The sequence below is a fragment of the Diachasmimorpha longicaudata genome, chromosome 7 (genome assembly GCF_034640455.1).
Source record: "Diachasmimorpha longicaudata isolate KC_UGA_2023 chromosome 7, iyDiaLong2, whole genome shotgun sequence".
Classification (NCBI taxonomy): domain Eukaryota; kingdom Metazoa; phylum Arthropoda; class Insecta; order Hymenoptera; family Braconidae; genus Diachasmimorpha; species Diachasmimorpha longicaudata.
The window spans coordinates 4,505,764-4,525,462 of NC_087231.1; the positions used below are offsets into that span (position 1 = coordinate 4,505,764).

The 19,699-nt window shown below is 38.7% G+C and overlaps 2 protein-coding genes across 5 annotated transcripts; one reads left to right on the forward strand and one right to left on the reverse strand.

Annotated features, from left to right (window-relative positions):
- Nucleotides 1-60: 60 nt before the first annotated feature.
- On the reverse strand, nt 61-3,218 carry LOC135164759 (DIS3-like exonuclease 2). Of its 4 annotated transcripts, none has more exons than XM_064125411.1 (3): nt 3,072-3,218; nt 1,689-2,959; nt 61-1,586 (listed from the first exon to the last, which is right to left on the reverse strand). In XM_064125411.1, exons 2-3 carry the CDS (start codon nt 2,940-2,942, stop codon nt 255-257), a joined length of 2,586 nt encoding a protein of 861 aa, XP_063981481.1. In that variant the 5' UTR covers nt 2,943-2,959; nt 3,072-3,218; the 3' UTR covers nt 61-254. The 4 variants fall into 4 exon arrangements, with proteins under 4 accessions (XP_063981481.1, XP_063981482.1, XP_063981483.1 ...); XM_064125412.1 differs by having other exon boundaries at nt 3,037-3,218; XM_064125413.1 differs by having other exon boundaries at nt 1,689-2,973; nt 3,072-3,208.
- Nucleotides 3,219-3,354: 136 nt separating this feature from the next.
- Nucleotides 3,355-7,009, forward strand: LOC135164761 (adapter molecule Crk). The gene is made up of 3 exons (XM_064125415.1): nt 3,355-3,976; nt 4,175-4,530; nt 4,968-7,009. Exons 1-3 carry the CDS (start codon nt 3,942-3,944, stop codon nt 5,477-5,479), a joined length of 903 nt encoding a protein of 300 aa, XP_063981485.1. The 5' UTR covers nt 3,355-3,941; the 3' UTR covers nt 5,480-7,009.
- Nucleotides 7,010-19,699: the final 12,690 nt, after the last annotated feature.

Genomic DNA, 19,699 nt, shown 5'->3' on the forward strand with positions numbered 1-19,699 from the left:
AGCCGAATGAATATTTCCAAACGCAATTGAATCTATGAAATAGCAATAACTACCAGCAAATGATGTCGCACACCTTTATTCGTCAATTATTTACAGGTGCTTATAAGAAACAATATCCAAAATATGAACGTCATAAAGGGACATAATTTCCGACATTATGATAAAGACTTACAAAAACATCCCCAAACATGTTATGACCTTAATCACATTAATATTTCTGATAAAAGTGAAAAATAAGCAGCAAAGGCAACAAGTTAGGGATGAATTTTTGGAGGTAGTAGACTGGCTTGAATGCTATAAATCTTGGGATGCTTCCTCACCCTGACATTGAGAATGGTGAAAACGTTGATAACCTGAGTGATTTGAGGCTCCTTCCAGAGAATGCTTACGGTTTCAACAGAATCTTCATTCCTGTACTCAACAGTCGCATGGTTTTGAATCTCTGACAGTTCGACTTTGAGTGTAAGCCCCACATGGCAGAGAATGACATCAAGACTGTGCTTTCTGACCGTCATGACAATCGCCAGTTGCTGAGAAGGTCCATTATGAGCAATCAGATGAGTCAAGTAAATCGCGTTGCTCTTATCCTGTGCAATCCTCGCACTCTCCTTCATTCTGTTGCAGTTCTTGGCTAGATTAGCGCAGAGGGTTGAATTCCAGGTCTCTGGCAGGGGAGTTCCTTCAAGATCAGAGGCAAGTAGTCTATGAACGATGCAATCAGAGTATCTTCTGATTGGAGACGTAAAGTGTGTGTAAAGGGAAACATTCAGAGCATAATGTCTTAAGGATGACTTAGTGGCAACTCCAGAGCAGACGTAATTGGCTCTCATCATTGTTTGAGCACACAAAGAATTAATCACCATCATTCTGCAGTGGGAAACAAATTGCTCGTCAGTATATTCCAGTCCTTTCTCAATACTTTCTTCATACTTCGACATGCTAGATTGCAGTGCTCCAGCTGACTCTGTGTTCAAGTGAACCCCGAAGTGCTTCAGAGGATGCAAAGTCCTGGAGAGGGTCTCTAACTTGGGGGGATTGTGGTGGCGAAGTAGTGCAGTTTGACGAAATTTTTTGTAGAGGTGCCTAGCCACTGTCGTGTTGGCCAACAACATGAACTCTTCTATGAGATTATTGCTCTCGAGTCTGTCCTCTAGGCAGTAGGATATTGGTAGCCTTGTAGCTTCATCTAAAATAATCTGGATCTTCGGCTGGTCAATCTTCAAAGCTCCACTCTTGAACCTTCCCGCTCTCAGGGACTTCGAGATGGCGTACAGATTCGTGACTGCCTGGAAAATATCAGTCGCTGTGAATCCATTTTTAACATTGGGAAGATCCACCTCCGACCAGTCCATCTCGGGGTTTTCTATCATTTTTTGAGCCTGCTGATAGGACATCTGGAAGCAGGAATTCACGATGCTTCGGGTGAAACGCTGCCTGACAACGGCACCCGTTGGTTTCAACTCCCATATCACTGAGAATGTTAAACGATCTCTCCCGGGGGTTAGAGAACATAGCTGGCAGAGAGGTTTTGGCAGCATGTGGTATACTGTGTTGGCCAGGTAGATTGTGGTAGCTCGTTTCGATACCTTGGAAAAAAATTAATTGATAATTGTTGGAAAGCCACATGCGTAGCAATCAGAAGCAAATTTGAAAAATCTCCACACGAGGAACAATATTAATTATCATACCGCTGCATCCAGAGGTGAAGAGTCCCTCAAGAAGTATGTAACATCAGCGATGTGAACTCCCACTTCAAAGTTTCCATTTTTAAGTTTCCTACACGAGACAGCATCATCCAGATCAACAGCAGTAGCTGGATCGATCGTAAACACACAGTTCGATCTCCAATCCTCCCTCTGAGCAAGATCAGCCTCTTGGAAGATGTAATCAGGGTCTGGCAGATGTTTGTATAATTTTTCATTATAAGGAGTTACATCCAATCCATTCTCAAGGAGTATTGCTTCAGTTTCAGCCTCCAAGTTCCCAGCCTCTCCAATTCTCCCCAGGATGTTCCCTGAACACTGGCATGGCGCCGACCAATCGAGGATTTTGGCAATAAAGAGAGTTTTCTTGATACTATCCCTTTCTTTGAATTCTTCTGGAAGACTTTCAGAATCAATAGTCATCACTGGGAACTTCGGGTCTCTTGGATGAAACTTCAGGACTTCGTTGTGATAGACTAGAATACCAACAGCCTTTCTGGGATGAATTTTCTCAAGAATTGTGACGACGAAGCCGGTTTTTTGGATCATTCCATTGTCCCTCTGTATCCACCTGTCTTGGGGATGAATCTGGATGACCACCAGATCTCTTTCCATGGCTCGGTTTCTGTGACAAAATCCATCGATGAGAATATCCTCATCATTCTTTCCACTGGACACATAAGCATATTTTGCGTTTTTCTCACTTATTTTAAATACCCCTGAGATGTATTGCTTGGACGTTTTGCTCTTCTCATTCAATATTTCCCTCATCTTATCTCGATTAATCGAGTTGTAAAAGCTCTGAGGATTCCCCGGAATAGACTCTGGTTTTTTTTGAACGTTTGATTCAGTTACTTTCACCTTCGAGATGTCTTTGAGGATGTTATCCAGTACACGAATACGAAAATCATTTTGTATCACCGTCAGGGCTTTGGATATCGATTCATCACGGATATCTCTCGCCTTCTGGCGATCTTTTTTGTTCACACCAGCTCCCGGGGATTTTCTCTTGCTCTTCACTTGTGTAGGTCCATATTGTCTTTTGGGGGATGGAACTTCAGGCTGGCTGTGGTGAGTTGACAAATGTTGCAGTTCTGCTAGTTTCTGCAATTGCTTTTCATACTTCTCAACTGCATTCTCTACTAGTTTGCTGATGTTATCATCTATTTTGGGCGCTTTTGTAGACCGGCGTTTACCTCTACGTCTTTTCTTTTTTGTTTGATTAATTGTATCAGCCATGATAGCGAATTACTTATCTGTAATGAATGATCTAGCGATAATCAATTCAGATAGGTTGAAGTTGAGAATATTTAAGAATATTTGAGAATATTACGTTCTCAAATTTATCCAACATTTGTTTCAGATTACCTTAACAAATGATGAGGTTCGATCGTTTCTATTGTAAGTAATCTCAGGGGTATTTATTGCCTATTAACAATGGAAGACAATCGTAAACATTTATCTAACCTGTAAATAAGTAATGGGAGTCACGGCACTGACGCCATCACAGCTGGACACGTCGGCAAGACTGCTCTCAATATTTGGCACTATAGGCATCGTCGTTATCATCCGAGGATCCTTAAATAATTATTGAAAAGCGCCCCCATTCACAAGTTTAACCTCTAATTACTCCATAATCGATGGCTGTCCACCAACCCCGCACCCGCATACAGGCTCTACTTTTTCTTGGAGTGGATGTGTGTGCGTCAGTCTCATTTGTCTGATTGTTGCATTAAAAAATTCCTATTAATTAGTGAAGATTGAGACGAAGTTGGAAATAATAATGGAAGTTCAGTGAATTTGAGAAGTATCAGCAGAGTCATCACGAGTGAAACCGGTGTAGAGATGAATAATTCAACTCTGTAAAAAAAACTCGTGACAATGTTCGAGAACTCACCATAAAAGTCATTGATCGAATAGGCAGACTTGCCAGATTTTTTAAATCATTTTTTTCTCATCATCAATCCCTGGTGTAGATACCTTTTCTAACGTTGGATAATACGTTTTGCATATTTGTGGGTTGCTTTCACTGGCTGTTCATAAGTGAAGTGATTTTTTTTTTGGAGCAAATTGGAAGATAGATTTGTTTTTGTGCATCACAGCGGAGCAATGTACCGCAGCGCAACTGCATGAATAACCCAAAAATTTTATTCGTCGAATTGTGATGATTTTTCAATGTTTCACTGAGCATTGGAGCGGTTTTTGTTGACAACCGATTTCTTCTTACCCGGAGAAACAATGACCGCTACGTTCGATCAGTATGACAAGTCCAGGTAATTTGATAAATCATTTTATTCAAATCTAAGATTTTTGTCAATTAGATCGATATTGAGAGCTTCTTGTTGACACTCTTTTGGTTAACATTACACCCCACAATGGAATATGGAAATATTCCTTACAACCCAGTCCAGCAATTTATTGTAACTCAATCATTTCTCACTCCATAATTGTTATTCTTCAATGAATTTCAGTTGGTACTTCGGGGCAATGTCAAGACAGGACGCCTCAGACTTACTCATGGGGGAGAAAGAGGGTGGTGTGTTCTTAGTGCGTGACAGTACCTCAATTCACGGTGACTTCGTGCTCTGTGTGCGGGAGGATAGCAAAGTCAGTCATTACATCATCAATAAGATGCAACAGGGTGACCAGACCCGTTATAGAATTGGAGATCAATTCTTCTCAGATATTCCAAATTTATTGGCATTCTACAAGATTCATTATTTAGATACAACGCCACTCATAAGGCCAGCACCCAAGAAAATACAGAGAATTATGGCTAAATACGATTTTGAGGGCAATGATCCGGATGATCTGCCGTTTAGAAAAGGTAAAAAACAGTTTCCAAAAAATAAATCCATTCATTTGGTGCCTAATATCTTGCAGAACAAATGTCGTGCGGGTGTTGTCCTCTATTGGCTGACATTACCATCAAGTTTGGGTTAGGTCATCTCCAACCATACTATCATTGATGTAACATCACTAGTAATCAAGAAAAAAATTAATATTTGACATTTGAAACTTAATTATTAACACGTGAGTTATTACTCATGTCGCATGTTTTGGATAAAATCGTTGCTTATTCAGATCCCCAGCTAGAGATTAAAAAATTAAGAAACAGCATTCAAGCATTTTTAGGTAATTTTTAAATAGCTTTTTTGTTGCCTTAAAGAAAATTTCTCCCACAGTGTATAATATTTTGGGATTATCTGACGTTATCAATGGTGTATTTCCATAAATTTAAATAACAATCGATCAAATTCACAGGTGAGATTCTCACAGTCGTCACAAAAGACGAAGAACAGTGGTGGACGGCACGTAACAGCGTCGGTCAAACAGGCCTAGTACCGGTGCCATATGTACAAAAGTACGAAGAAGATAATCATGGAATTGAGAACAATGCACGACCAGATAGTACAAGCAGTGGCTCCAGTACAGCATCAAATTCACTCCCATCGTCTACAACACCATCTGTTAATACAGATACAATACAAGTAACAACAACTCCACCAACAGCCACAACTACTGGAACAGCAACCCGTCGTTCAAATATTCAACGTAAATTGCCAGCATTTGCAAAAGTTAAGCAGGCACGTGTGCCAAATGCCTACGACAAAACAGCACTGAAACTTGAGGTTGGTGACATGATCAAGGTGACTAAAATGAATATGAATGGCCAGTGGGAGGGTGAATTGCACGGTAGAGTTGGACATTTTCCATTTACTCATGTTGAATTTGTCGATAATGAAGCAACAACTGAGGAAAATCAAGAGATTTGAAGTTGAAGGGGGAAATAATGCAAGTCTATAAAGCGAAATGAAAATGTTTGTTCTTTCGTTCTTCCAATTTGTAATGCAATTACATAAGAAATCATTTTTCGTGGTTGTTACCAAACAAAGTATAAAGAATTATGTATGAAATAATATCTATCTGAGCGAATTTGCCATTAGTATCAATATATTTAGTACGAAGGATTATATTTTAATTAATATCACTCGGATTTTATGAAATAGGAAGATACGTTTATTCAGTTCTGCGAACGTTCTACGAATAACTTGAGAACGAAGTGGTGAACGGGGTGAATTGTAATATCCGACACGAGGGGCTGGGTAATTCACGTTTCCAAGTGGTACTGGAAGGTTCTTTTCCTTTACAAGTACTTGAGATATTGGGAGAATGTCTAGTCCATTGTGAGGATATTTTTTTGTCGAGTACTCCGTAGGAACGTGGCTGTTGTGGAGATCGGTTATGATGTACCCTTTGCAGAATGAGAACGCAATCAACCGTCAACTCAGTAAACTTATCACCCTATTTCTCTTCTCCATGAATTCATCTTATTATGACTTTTGAGCGTATTATTCGAGACATTCAATGGAGATGTGGAGTCTATATATATGTACAGAGATTCCATGGAGTGGAAAAATTTGATAATTTTTTTATTTCAAAAAAAAACATTGCAGGATTGCCATTGAGTTACGAATTCATAATTGAATGGCCAATGAGTATTAGGAACTTCTGTACGTGCAGACAATGCGGTATGTTAGATTCTGGCAATGATGGAGAGGATACATGTAGGACTACTGTAACTATTATTTTCTTTGGATCTATGTTCAAAGTATTGAGATATTCTGTACAAAATTGTGAACTATTTTTAGTTTTCTGTGCAACATTTTGGTCAGTTCTGACTGTTTTAATGAATGCAATATTTTTGCAGAGAAGTAAAATTAATTAATAAATTGAGATTGTTTGTGAAAATCTACATTCGAATCAAAAGAAATAATCAAATATTGATAATCTGTCGCTTTATCACAAATATGTATCAGTGATCGTTCGAATCTCCATGTGATAATGGATAAAAACAAATCAAATTTTTTATTGTAAATAACGTATCTATAATATTTCCAGTAGAGTTTTTACTTTTACACATTGAATTACAATAATAAGTGGGTAAGGAATAAATGAACCGATGAATTGCTTCATTTTTATGACCCTCTTCCTTGCTGACTTCGCACAATTTTTCATCAGTCGTAAGGGGAAACCCTTTGTTTATTCGACAGTTGTTAAGTTCTAGTCACACTGAGTGGGCAGACATGCAGCTAGTTGTACAGAGTGTCTCATCAATGTTTTACATTTAATTACTTGTAATCCTCAGTTTCTCGAACTAGTGGCCTCGACGAATTTGTAATATGGATTTATGTATATCTTTAATAATTTGGGTGAGTGAAATTTATCCCTCACATACACAAAATGCATTTGCATCCTTCTTTTCATCTTCAAATAGAAAACAATATATTTTTCACTTAACTTTATACGTGTGATATTTTTTATTCAATCCCTATCGACCCTGTTCATCCATGATAATATATTTCACTGTAAGTAAGTATTTTTTTTGATCCACTATCGTAATTGGGACCAGGGTAAAGATCTCGAAAACTAAATGAGCTAATGTCCTGATTCCAAATTCTATTTACATTTGTTATTTCACTAACAAAAATGAGTAATTGCAATTAACGCATCATTGCTCGCGAATCGTCCGGGTAGCGAAGACCTAAACAATGAGATTGTTTTCCTTTTTCTCGACTGAATTGGCAACTACTGAATGAATGAATAATATTATTGGACATGAAGTTTTCCAAACGTTGGGAGACTGAACGTCTAATTGGCCATGAATAAGTGAGAAGGCCGGTCTTAAATTTTGCACAAAAGCACGACTCTCCTTTGAATAATCATACAATTGGCTCCTTCTATCATACGAATCAATAATGCCTCTCATTATCGACCACATTGGCGCGGCATTCATTCAAAAGACACTCATGTCAAGTCCCAGGTTGGAGTGAAAGATGGGAGGGTGGGTGTCGTCTGGCGTTCGGCTCTATACCTCATCACCTTTCCCACATTAATCATTTAATACGACGTTCTAATTGAATTGCGTTGTTTTGGTAACCACCTTACGGCGTCGACTCCGCCTGCACTTCCACTTCCAACTACCACCTGCACTACTAATGTATTACGAATTTCACACTAGAATTTTCGTCACCTCTCACATGAATTTCCGGAGTTCAAGTAGAAGCCCCAACCATACGGCAACAATTAGCATGGAAATCTGAATTTTATCGATTGCGCAGAATATTTATAGTCAATTCATAATTAACTCCAAGTAGGTTGGAGTGAATGGGGTTTGAATTTTTATTGATCATGAAATTAAAAATTTTCGACTCTCCCCCGTGCAATTTATTTTGATGATTTTTCTACAATTATTTAAAGGACATACTTGAGCTTTTTCCCCACCACATTCAGATTCCTTTGCGTAGGAATAAAAAATGAGTAAGTAACTTCAGTTTCTTTTTTTTTTTTGAAAGACATCGACAAAAGTAGAGTGTCACGAGTGCAGGAGAAGTGAGATCAAGACATCTCAGAGTGGACTGTGAAATAAAAAGACACGTGGTGAAAACAGAGAGGAGCAAGTAACACGACAGAAAAAGACGTAACAAACTCGACTCAAAGCAGTACGTAGTGAAGAGGTGGGAAAGCCCTTGGCCCGATATCTCCTGGAAGTGAACTACATCCTTTTCACTGGAAGGAGTACCAGAGAACCTACACCCTGTGTGCCCCCCTGGGGGGTTTCCGTCAGGCTAACGAGAGAGACAGGGAGATAGAAGTACTTTCTACAGCCAAAGCTGTGGGTCTTTTGGATATAGTATTCGTAGCAGGGAGGCTGGTTTTGCATCTTAATCTCCCAAGCCCCCCCGGAGAAGAGTAATTCTTGGGTTGAAGAATCAGAGCGAGTAGAATACATCTAATAAATAGTAGATTGTGCACCAAGGGAGGAAAACAGGACATTCCATCCTATGCGGGAATTGTCATTCGTGATGGAGTCGAAAACCCTGAAGACTGGCTCAGATGTCTTTGCTTACTTCTTAGCTTTGTACGAGAAAAATTGTCTAATTATCAGATAGATTTTCTCAAACGGGTAATTTAAACTATTACCAAGGGATGGCTCAGGAATTATTTATTAATGATACCAAGGAAAGTCAATTGCGGAATAAAAATACCATTCCACCTGTAGAGACCGAGACCTGAGTGACGCGTTTCGATGAAGGAGCCAATTACTAATCGTTGATTTTACTTCATAACCATTTAACTAATGACGGCTTTCCGCGGTATCGATCACATCTTGCAAAGTTAATTCCACTTCCGTTAAGTGGCCAGGAGACAGTATTCTTGGCTTCGAAGTATAAGGTTGATTCAAGAACTTTTGACCATTTATAGAACATTTCGAAAATCTTTAATGAACGATATTTCTCCTCCTTTAGCTCTAGAGACTGCACCAAATGTCAGACTAATTACTTGCATTGTTCCAGAATATCTGTGTGGATATGTATACTTGGGTTGAAAATTAGTTTCTAACGCGAGAATTAATTATTCTAGAAATATGTAGAACCACCTGAAAATAAGGGTTGAATACATCATAATTATCAAGTCAAGAAATAAAAAATCTTAATTTGAGGAATGTAAATAGGTCTATAAATATTCTCCTCACCCTTCTAGTTGTGTTCCACGTTCCATAAATTAGGGATTAGTATCATGAATTTTCTATAGAATGTCAAAATATTGTCCCTCACGAGTGTCCCCCACATTATCACGGATAGGGCTTATCTCAGCTCTCCATTAAAGCAGATCAAAATATTTCATTCGACTAACATTTCACGTGCCTCCCCTCTGGGCCACGTCCGGTCAATAATTTAATTCAAATAACATTCCTGATACTAATCCAACTATTAATATCTCCTCAACAGTCTTCCACGGAATGAAAAATCCACTCGCATTAGGCTCTAAGAGGATTGATGACTGACCAAAGAACTTTTTAATAATGCAGTGACTCTGAAGGAGCTCAAATCTTCCGCTCGACGAGAAAATTCACGAAGTTAATGGTATTGGAAATGGCTAACGTGAGGTAGAATTTCCACTATCTTCATCAGATCTACCTCTTTGGCCGTACCGCAGGGATGAAAGGCGACTAATCACTGGTGAACTGACATCCACTTGGCCAATGACCTGTGCCACAAAGTGTCCCTTCCTAATTCTACGTAATTTGATCTTGGAAAATAAAAAAAAAATAGGAGACGTTTCACTTTGACTACGGAGAGAGGAGACTGACACCGATTGCAGTGCATTCAACAGAAGTCATGTGGTCGTTACTTTTAGTGTCAATAGTTTTTTTTATTACTACCAATCCCATTGGTATTGATCAGGATCTGTTTTTCCAATAAACTCAACATCGTTGAGAGTAAAAATCACAATTTTTTAGATTTTTACTGGAACCTCAATAGTGGTAATTAAGATGTTAAAAATTGGCTGTTAAAATACAACGTCAAGAAATTCTTCCTCCCTCTGTTTGAAAGTGAATCGCCTCGGCGACAGATACGCATCTCTCAAATTTTCCCTTAGAAATCTTCAAGGTGTGGTTCTTAGCCAATTATCACCCCTTTTATCGCTAGCAGTATCAGCTGCTTCACTCCAAGCACTCAGTTGATTGATTGTTGCCAGGCTTTTATAATAATTGCCCGATTATCCGTTAAAGATATTAGCCCTAATTGTGTGGGGCAATTCAGCTCCCCGGTGTCTGAGGAGTACTCATCCCCGTCAGATATCCGAGAATTATGGTGCAGAGTGTACGGGGATTTGAACACCCATAATCAGGCGTTGGATTAAGGGGACGTGTGTGAGATTCGAAAGTGGTTGGTAGACCTGAGGCTATCATGCACTCTATTCTTTTCCAAAAGCCAGGGGCACCCTTGGCCTCCAGCCTCAGAGTGATTATTATTTTCCATCAACCTGATGTCTGTAATAGAATCCCTGCTGGTTGTGATATGGCACTTTATGTTTAAAAAAAAAAATCAGCACCGCAAAAATAATCCATCAGATGCAGATAGCGGCGGTGCGCAAACTGGTCATTCCTTTACTCAATCGAAAAATGATCGTAGAAAGTTGGATTATCTACTGACCTGAGTATGCGGCATGAATAACTATAACCGTACCACGAATATATAATCTATATAAATATGAATATCTCACGTAATATTTTTAATTTCCAAAAAGTCGTGTAAAAGGAGCTGTAGAGTTTAGGTGCTCCTGTAAATTCCTGTGATTTCTATGCTGGCGGAGTAATGACCCGATAAATTCAACCGGGTGTGTAAAACCCGGTAAAGTAGGGAATACACACGAGACACGAACTATATGTATAGAATAAAAGAGGGCGGTTCTATTATTTCCCGAATCACGTAGACCACGACTGTCGTCGTTGGACTTATCAACTCAACGAGAGAGGGAAATATTTTCCGAGCGCTTTATCTACTCGTTCTGACGAAAGGGATAAAAGAGGGAGGGGGGGGGAGGGTACGACCGATGCTATTCCAACTCTCCTTTTCTGTACAGCTCATCTAATCCGAGTAGATGAATCGAAAGTAACCTATGATCGGAGAATCAGAAAAATCACAGAACGGGCAAGAAAACCTCTCACAATTTCTACGGGAGTATTCATACTAAATCCAATAATGGGGTGAAATTGTATCATAGTTCGTAAAGAGCCTGACCAGCACTTAACACTCCCCGAGATACAGAAGTAGAGTAGATATATCTAGTGTCAGACTCAGAGAAAGTACGAATAGTCCATTAAAATGACTTAACAGACCTGACAAAATGTTAAAATCAATGATTGAGAATAATTCGTATTTTTCTTGTTTGCATTTCAAAAAATAAAAAAATAAAATTTCAAACTTGTCTATGAAAATAGGGGAATGTGTATGAAGCCGCAATTGATTTTCCTCCCGACATAGGGAAATGTCAATGTCCCCTGAGTATACAAAATTTAATCATACAGGAATTACCAGTGCTTCCTCCAGAATACCTAAAATTATTTGCGGAAATCTCTCTTTTCACTTCCGGGAGGGGAAATACAGAAATAAAAAAAAAACTAAAAGCACGTAGAAGCGGAAGCGCGCATGTGTGCGTAATCCCGGGATATCCAACAGCGTTTGAGGCTATCGTTTTCAGAATTCACTCTTCGGGATCACTCCGAATGGCCTCGGGAACGGAATGCCATTGGATTTATTTCTCTATCTTAATTATCTTCCGTGATATGTGCGAAAAATGAAGTGATTCAAAATCCGGGTCATTTTGAATATTCCAATGGACTTCGTCTTCTTTTTTTATTCACACACGAGGCGCAAAAGATTCAGAAGACCTGTAAAAATATTAGGCGAAGATGGCAAGAAAACCCCATCAGCTAGACACCCGTAAATTCAACGGGGCTGCCGAAACTCTCGGTTCTACTACTGAAATCACCCACCCTCTGACTTTATTTTTTCTTCTCTCTTTCTGGTGCCTCTCGGCCTCTCTCTCCCTCTCACTTTGGGGAGTAGATTCGGCAGTCAGCCTACACAAGAAAATATTACACGGCACGTGTCTTCAATCCGCGGCTACTCTCTTACAGTCTATCTAGCACTCCCCCGACTCCCCTCACTCCAGCATTTCCCGGCATTCTCATTTCTCTTCTCTTTCTTATTGCTCGCACAAAAACTTGGAAACGAAAAAAAAAAAACTTCCCTCGCAAATACCCCGAGATTCACTGGTTGGGAATATATACAGCCCCCGATATTTCGCTCTCGGACTGACGGAATATATTGGGAAGAGGCTGCAGTTACAGCGAAATGTATGCTGTGTCGGTATTGTGAATTAAAGTTTCGCTGCAACAAAGAACATTTTGGGAGGAAGAATTGAAAATTGTGGGGAATAAATTAGAGTTATCTACATTGCGATTTATTATTCATTGAGACTTATTGCACATTTCATTTGAAATAAACGTCAAATGGTATGAGGAATTATTGCGCGTCAACTCTGGTAAAATTGTTATAGTTAAAAAATTTCAGATTTTTTTGGGGAGCACTGGAATAAAGCCCACAAGCCCCGAGTTTGTCCACCAAAATCCTATTATTTCCGGAAACTATTTACCACATTCCTGAGTCCATGCTATTTTAAAAATGAAAAAAAAAATCTATTTTACATGTAGAGTTAAGATTTGATATGTCACTGAATAGTGAAATCTATAAAAAATCCCCAGCGTCCAATTCCTCCCCTCAATGTGTAACTTTATAAATAATTCAACTCCAGCTGCCCTCTAATTCCTGAAATGAAAAGGCATTACATGCTTGCATATGCACTGTAATCTCCAATGCTGGAAATTTACTAGCCGACCACAAAAATATTTTCCCAAATATTCATCCAAACCAAATCTTTATGACAAAGTGGATAAACACCAGAATTGAATTAAGCTGTTGACATAAAATTTTCACAACATTCTGTTAGCTCACCAAAGTGAATTACGTTGATCCCCAAAATTCTTGTAACTCCAACTCGCCCGGTGGCCCCTCTCCATTCTCCTTTTCTCCGTTCCCTCGTAAAAATATGCATTAGACTTTGCTTGAGCCCTCCCGTTGTTTCCCTGTGTCGTGGAAGAGTGAGATAAAGGTAAGCGTCAGAAGAAGGTAAAATCGAAGTCATGGGGGAGAATAAAATAGAACTGGCCCTGGATTACCATATTATCTGCCTCTCCTTTTCGATTCGTCGCACAGACCAGTGAGAAAACTTGGTAAAAAACATCACTCTAAACTTTGAATCGCCTTTACGTGGAATAGTACTTCATCTCTCACCGAAGTCTCACCTCATTAAAACGGCCAAGTCTGGGGAATTCCTTTGGGCCACATTTTTTCCTTCTGTGCTTTTGATTTTCCTCACTGTCGTATTAAGTATCTACCTCGAGTCCACATCGTAAACCCTTGGAGACTCCTTTCACACTCACACCGACGTTTGTACTACACTCACATTCCTTCCGGAGGCTTCCGTCGAGATGAAATGCGTCGCATTCGAGTCTAATTGACACCAAAGCATCCGGAATTCCATTCCTCGATATAATTTTTCAGGCTAAAAAAAATCAAGAACTTCCTATTGAAAAATATCTCAGGCTCGTAATTAAGAGTCTTTCATGATGTTGATGAGATTAAATTGGTTGAGGATAACGATGAAGGGATCTCTTTCATTCATGATTCCATAACTGGGGGAGATGAGAAGCCGCCAGGAGATAAAGTCAACTGGAATAGCCAGACCAATCAGTAGACACTGACCAAATGGTAGACCATTTCAATTTCAAGTATTTATAAACAAGTAGGAAATTGCTCTTGCATTGCATACAGTGAAATCTCCAATTTATTGATGACATTGCCTTCTGTTTTTTAAAAATGTGAAGTATGAGGACAAATAATCCAAACACATTTCCAATCCCAATTATCAACAACCAATAATCAGCTTGACATACAATATCGTTGGTATCCCATTGCGAAATCCTGAAAATGACTTTCTTTGAGGTCGAACTGTATTATTTCTGTGGTAAAGAGAGGCTTTTTCTAAAATGGACCTATCGTCTGTCGATGACAGTGCCAATTGACTTCGGATACATACAGAGAGAATGAGAATAACAGAAAGAACTGAAAATAAAATCAACGTTGTTACCTTGGTAGTGAAGAGAGACTACAATTGACGAGGAACAAAGGACACACTGTGCACGAGATAATTCGAGGAGAGAGTAGAAAATAAAAAGGAAAGGGTGAATGAGAGGAGAAGGAAAGGACAGAATGTGTTATTGAATCGGTTCTCTTTCATCAGACTCATGTTTGACAACGTAAAAGGTACCTCACACCTCAACAGGAGATTGTGATTCATTATCATGTGTAAGGCAGTCATACGAGGTCATTAATATTAGTCAATTGACACGCTGACATGCTTCAGCACTATATCGTAGGAAAATGGAAGAGTGGAGGGGAGCTGTTGCGGAGAAGGCGGAGAGATCCTTCAGTTATTTTTGGAAATCTTGGTTTATTCATAGTGATAAGCGAGAACAGACATTGCGGGCTGTCGAGCAGAGGTGGCAATAGCCTGAGTTATATCTGATATTATCAAACATTTATGAGGCCATGGAATTTTAGTGGTGGAATTATTCAATAAGATTTTGAATTTGGGATTTTGAAGTGAATTGTATCGATCGCTAGATATTCGATTGCGGTATTATAGTTAAAACCTTAGGGAAATTCGATGAGATTATTTTGGAGTATTTGACTAGGACTGAATGAGGTTTCGAAAATATCGATAATCGAATCACCATTTCTAACTTCGGGAGGACCAGTGATTTATTATTCATATGTCCAGTATTTCTGGTATTCTCGAAGGTGTGATAGCTAATTGAAGAATTCTCTGGTGAAGAATTAATCAGTAGCTTCTGTAATTTTCAAAAAACCCAGGCAATAATTATAGTGATAACTTTCAAGTGGATTTTCTCATTGAAAGTTAATAATGAACCGGGTGGAAAGTCAAGTCCATTGATGGCAGAAGCAGCATTAATGTACTACTAAGATGAACATCTGTTTATTTATCTTCGTTCCCAGGTATTTTTTTCGATAATTCATTCATGTATCATATGATCAAATATACTGTCATATTTTTTTACCGTCTCATATTTTCCATTTTCCCTTTGACTTGCAGGTCGGGAGACGTGGAGCATAGAATTGAAAATAGAAAACGCTTTTTAAAGAATGTAAAGAAATTCAGTGGAGATATATGAACGGTAGAAGATGTAAGAGATCCCAATGGCACGCAGGATGGTGGTTTCTTCCTTTCCTTAGCTCTCGCAGGAGTTGTATCCTTCATTTCATCGTTTCTCTCGTGAGTTCACGACACCGGTATAAACTGCTGATATACTGGTAGACGGAAAAATGAGGGGAAGAAGGGAGGGATGTTAAACGCCACAGGACGGAATTGTACGATTAAGGATGTTGAAGCTTTATCTATTTAATTTCCTGTGTTGAGAGTCGTTGATAAGACAAATTTACTTCTGCCATAACATTTCTCTATAGCACTTGAATTTAAATGATAAAAGGTAGAGCACTCATTTTTATTTCGAGAATGAAAGCAGGGGAGGAGTATTAAAAGGAGAAAATTATATGAATTGCAATTACAGGTGAACTGTGTCATAGAATACCAATAGTGATTATTTATGGACCCTGACATTTTTATATTTTTGAGGATTTTAAGCAAATGCTCCTGGATTTCGGATGTCACTTAAGCAAAGAACAGTGAATCATGATATTCAATAATTCAATTTCGAGATTTTTCTGGTCGCTCTGCATTTTTCTTTTCCTAAAAATAATGTTTTCTGATCGACTGATATTCTAACAGAAAGAATACTGCAAAATTGTCGTGTATTTGCCTCAAACTATTGTCTCGACAAAAATAATTACGGAGTTCTATTGAGTAAATCATAAGAGAGAATTTCTTAATTTATCTAGATGCAATAATATTGCTTATTATGGCAGAAAGGGGTAGGTCTGGCTAGTCATTCACACTGAGTGTTTGTGGTTCCCAAAAACTCACATCAGTCAGTGGCATTCAGCCTTGACAAATGCACGTAGAGTCTCAAGTCCAGCCAGACAGGTTGAATACCCGTACGCCTCCGAAGGTATATAAATAAATTGGATTACGCATCATTTACGCTGTATAGAGGATCCTTCTCCGGCCCATCGCCATTCTCAGTCGGGTCTGGTTTACTGCAATTTGATATACTTCCTTTTTTGCAGCCCATTCTCATTATATTTGAAGATACGTGATCCATCATCTGATAATGTACGTTTTTTTTTTCAGATCAAGAATGAAAACGAATTAAACGAAAAATGGGAGATAAGTTTATGGGTTAGTGGGTGTGATAATGGTTGGGCGGGACCCCGGGTGTAGCGGTATGAGGCTTTGATCACCTTTGAATAACGATCGAGTGGGTTTGAGTTATTATGATGATACTTCACGAACACCAGTTCGCGAAGGTACGCTGCAATTTTTTTTCCTTTCATATGGTCATTGAGTCTTGATTTAGTCTATGATTATTCATTAAATTCTTGAAAATTATAATTTTCCACCAACGCACAAGCATGTGGACAGAAATCTACCGAATTAATAAATTTCCCCCACTGCGGTCTGACCAATAAATTTATCATAAATTGTTTTTCGCGAACGCCAAAGTGAATTGAAATTTCCAAACTTGATAACAAAACAGTATTCACTCTCGCACTTTTTCACTGAATGTTCTATACTTTTTACTGCAGGTTCATTAATAAAGTGCGTAACTGTTCTGTAATTTTTATCGAACATTGTTTTGACTGGCAGATTACGGGCTCGTAATTTTTCAAAAATTTTTCTCTCCGTGCCAACCAACGATCTTTCGACAAAGTTGTAATCGCATGATATAGAGATCCGGAAAAAGTGAAGAAAAAAATGATCTGTGTGAGAAATATTATTTCCCTCTCCCCGGCACATCGTGGTATTATTTAAATTGGAATTACTTTTCTCATTATGGTGCACCCAAGGGGAAAATCTTCCACTTATTCCGTTCTTACTTTTATAATTTACGTCGCTTAGGAGGGATGGAAGATAGAGTGGGCAGCAATACCGGCGTTCGGAAGTTACCAGTAGAGAAATAAAGAGGGATTAATCTTTGACAGTTGGAGAGTATCGCATTGTCTTCCTTCCTCCGCCCATTCAGCGGCTGGAAAAAGTCGAACAATGAGAACCGAAAATGTCTCTATTATTATCGCAATTAGCTTTGTACAGGGGAAAGATATTAATTATAAATAATTCACCGAGTCTCCCCTGGTATATTGAATTTTTATCAATAGACGAATGGTAATAACTACCATTGGGGGTTTATGATGAAGGCTTCTCCGCGTTATTGAGACTGATCAAAGGTCCAATCGATAAACTGTTAATAATTCTCGAGTCAAAGTGGATTTGGAAAGTTATTGAAAGGCCGACATTTCGCTGCGTCTACGTAAACTTTGATGATCAATTATCAATTGTTTCAGTAAAATGAACTTATACTTGTTATCGGGTTAAATAACTCGGGTGAAAAAATTGGAAAGGTTTTTTTATAAATCTTTATCACGTCTGGAAGTTAGATTGGTAACGAACTATCAAGGAAATAGGATACACAGGAGCAATAAATCAAATACAATTAGAGGAGGGACGACGGATGTTGCGATAATCTAAATTTCGTTCAAGTTTTACCCTCATGATTCGTCTCAGGTTATTTACCTATCGGTTTTTCAACTTGTAAATAAGTTTGAGTATATTTTAATTATATATTATGTGGGATGGCAAAATCCACAGTTTTCCTAGCAACCTCAAAGTTCTAACGTCCACTTTGAGGATTTTCCCTCCTTTCAATACCGCACATTTTAAACCAGAGGTAATCCCCGAACACTTGGTTTTCTTTAGAATCTCTCGTAAACCAAAGGAGCCTGCGTTCTGAATCGATTTACATTTAATTGCGAAAGAAATTTACGAGCTCATTAAGGAGTCTGACGATATCCAAACGATTATAGGAACAGGGCCGAGAATAGGTGCCTTCGCCGCAGGACCGCGGTGAATTATCTTCTTCACTACTGAGTCAACTGCTAATTATGTAACTCTGACTAATGGTTAGTCTTTCCGCAGTGAGGAAAAAAAATCTGTCAATCACATTTTTTGCTCAATCAAACTCCGAAATTCCCAGTGAACAGTTCGGTTTAAATCCTTTTCAGAGGAATATTTGATTGACAGAGTAATTTTTTTTTCAGTGCGTTAAATTTGGAACGTTAGATTAGATAAAAGTGAATTCATCTCACGAAGTCTTGACAAGCTCGAGTATTATTAATTTGGAAGCTTCAGAGCACCAGCATTTAGTCGATAGAGCATATCTTATCAGGGTTGGTGGATTTTGTCGAGTTGAATTCCTAGTCGGAGTAAACAACCAACGATGAAAAATAGTCGAGTTGTGGCTGAGTTCACTGGAAGTTCGCTGACTTCGGGAGCTTAAATTGGGATAAGCAATGAAAATGTTGTGCAGTAATAATACTGGGTGAATGGATTTGCAGGTAGTGAAATAAATAATTCTTCAATGTTTTATGAGATACCCACCACCGTGCCAGGTTAATCCCAAATTGGAATGCCCGATATTATTGAGAGAGCGTAGGGGCTATCCTGTTTCACCTTTTGCCGTACCCCTCCTTTGTTTTGGGGTTCCATTTCATTGCTTATTCAGAGACGAGAATTAAATATTAAAGGGGCTACTGAAACGGATTTAGTTTAGTATAGGAGCCGTTTCTGAACGAAAACTGGGCTCATGTAACACCGTGAGACTAATTAGCTGTGAAGGAATTCGAACCAGATGGAGCCAAGTTTTCAGGCAAAATTACAGAACTCTCAGTTCGCTCATTGATTATAGAATCGAATGAGAAAGTTCAAATGAGGATATTATAATTTGTCGCAGGTAATTTGGGTAAAAATTGCCTGATAGTTCGCGGGATTTTTTTGCCCAGATTTTGCTTTGGAATTCCGGTAAATTAAAATTTTTATTGAATATTCCTCTCAACATTAATTTTTGAATCGAAATGATTCTGCATCAAAAAACTGGATCAATATATTAAAATAAAAGTCCAAACGCGGTGAGATGTGATGAATAGGAGGTGGTGGACATTTTGAAAATATACTCCTTTCCAGCGAGTGAATTATATGACTTTACGTTGCAGCAAAGGAAGATACTCCAATGGTTATCTCCATTCCCCGAATCGTTGTCCAGGAAATAAGCCTTTCCCGAGGTCCCAACGAGTTGCCAATTTTCTGTAGAAATTTCTCTCACTGCCCAAATCGACACAACAACGTTTTCATTCTCAATTTACTACCCAGTTCCACAAAAGAAGCCATAGATTACAGAAAAGAACTCTCAGGAACCACACCCGTGAATCCTTCACTATTTTCCTCGATAAGGGCAATGTTTCTTTCATACACATTTTATATTTTTTGCTTCTACCTTCCGCTCTATACTCGTTCCCAGCACGACAAAGACAGACTAAGTGTGGATGAAGGAG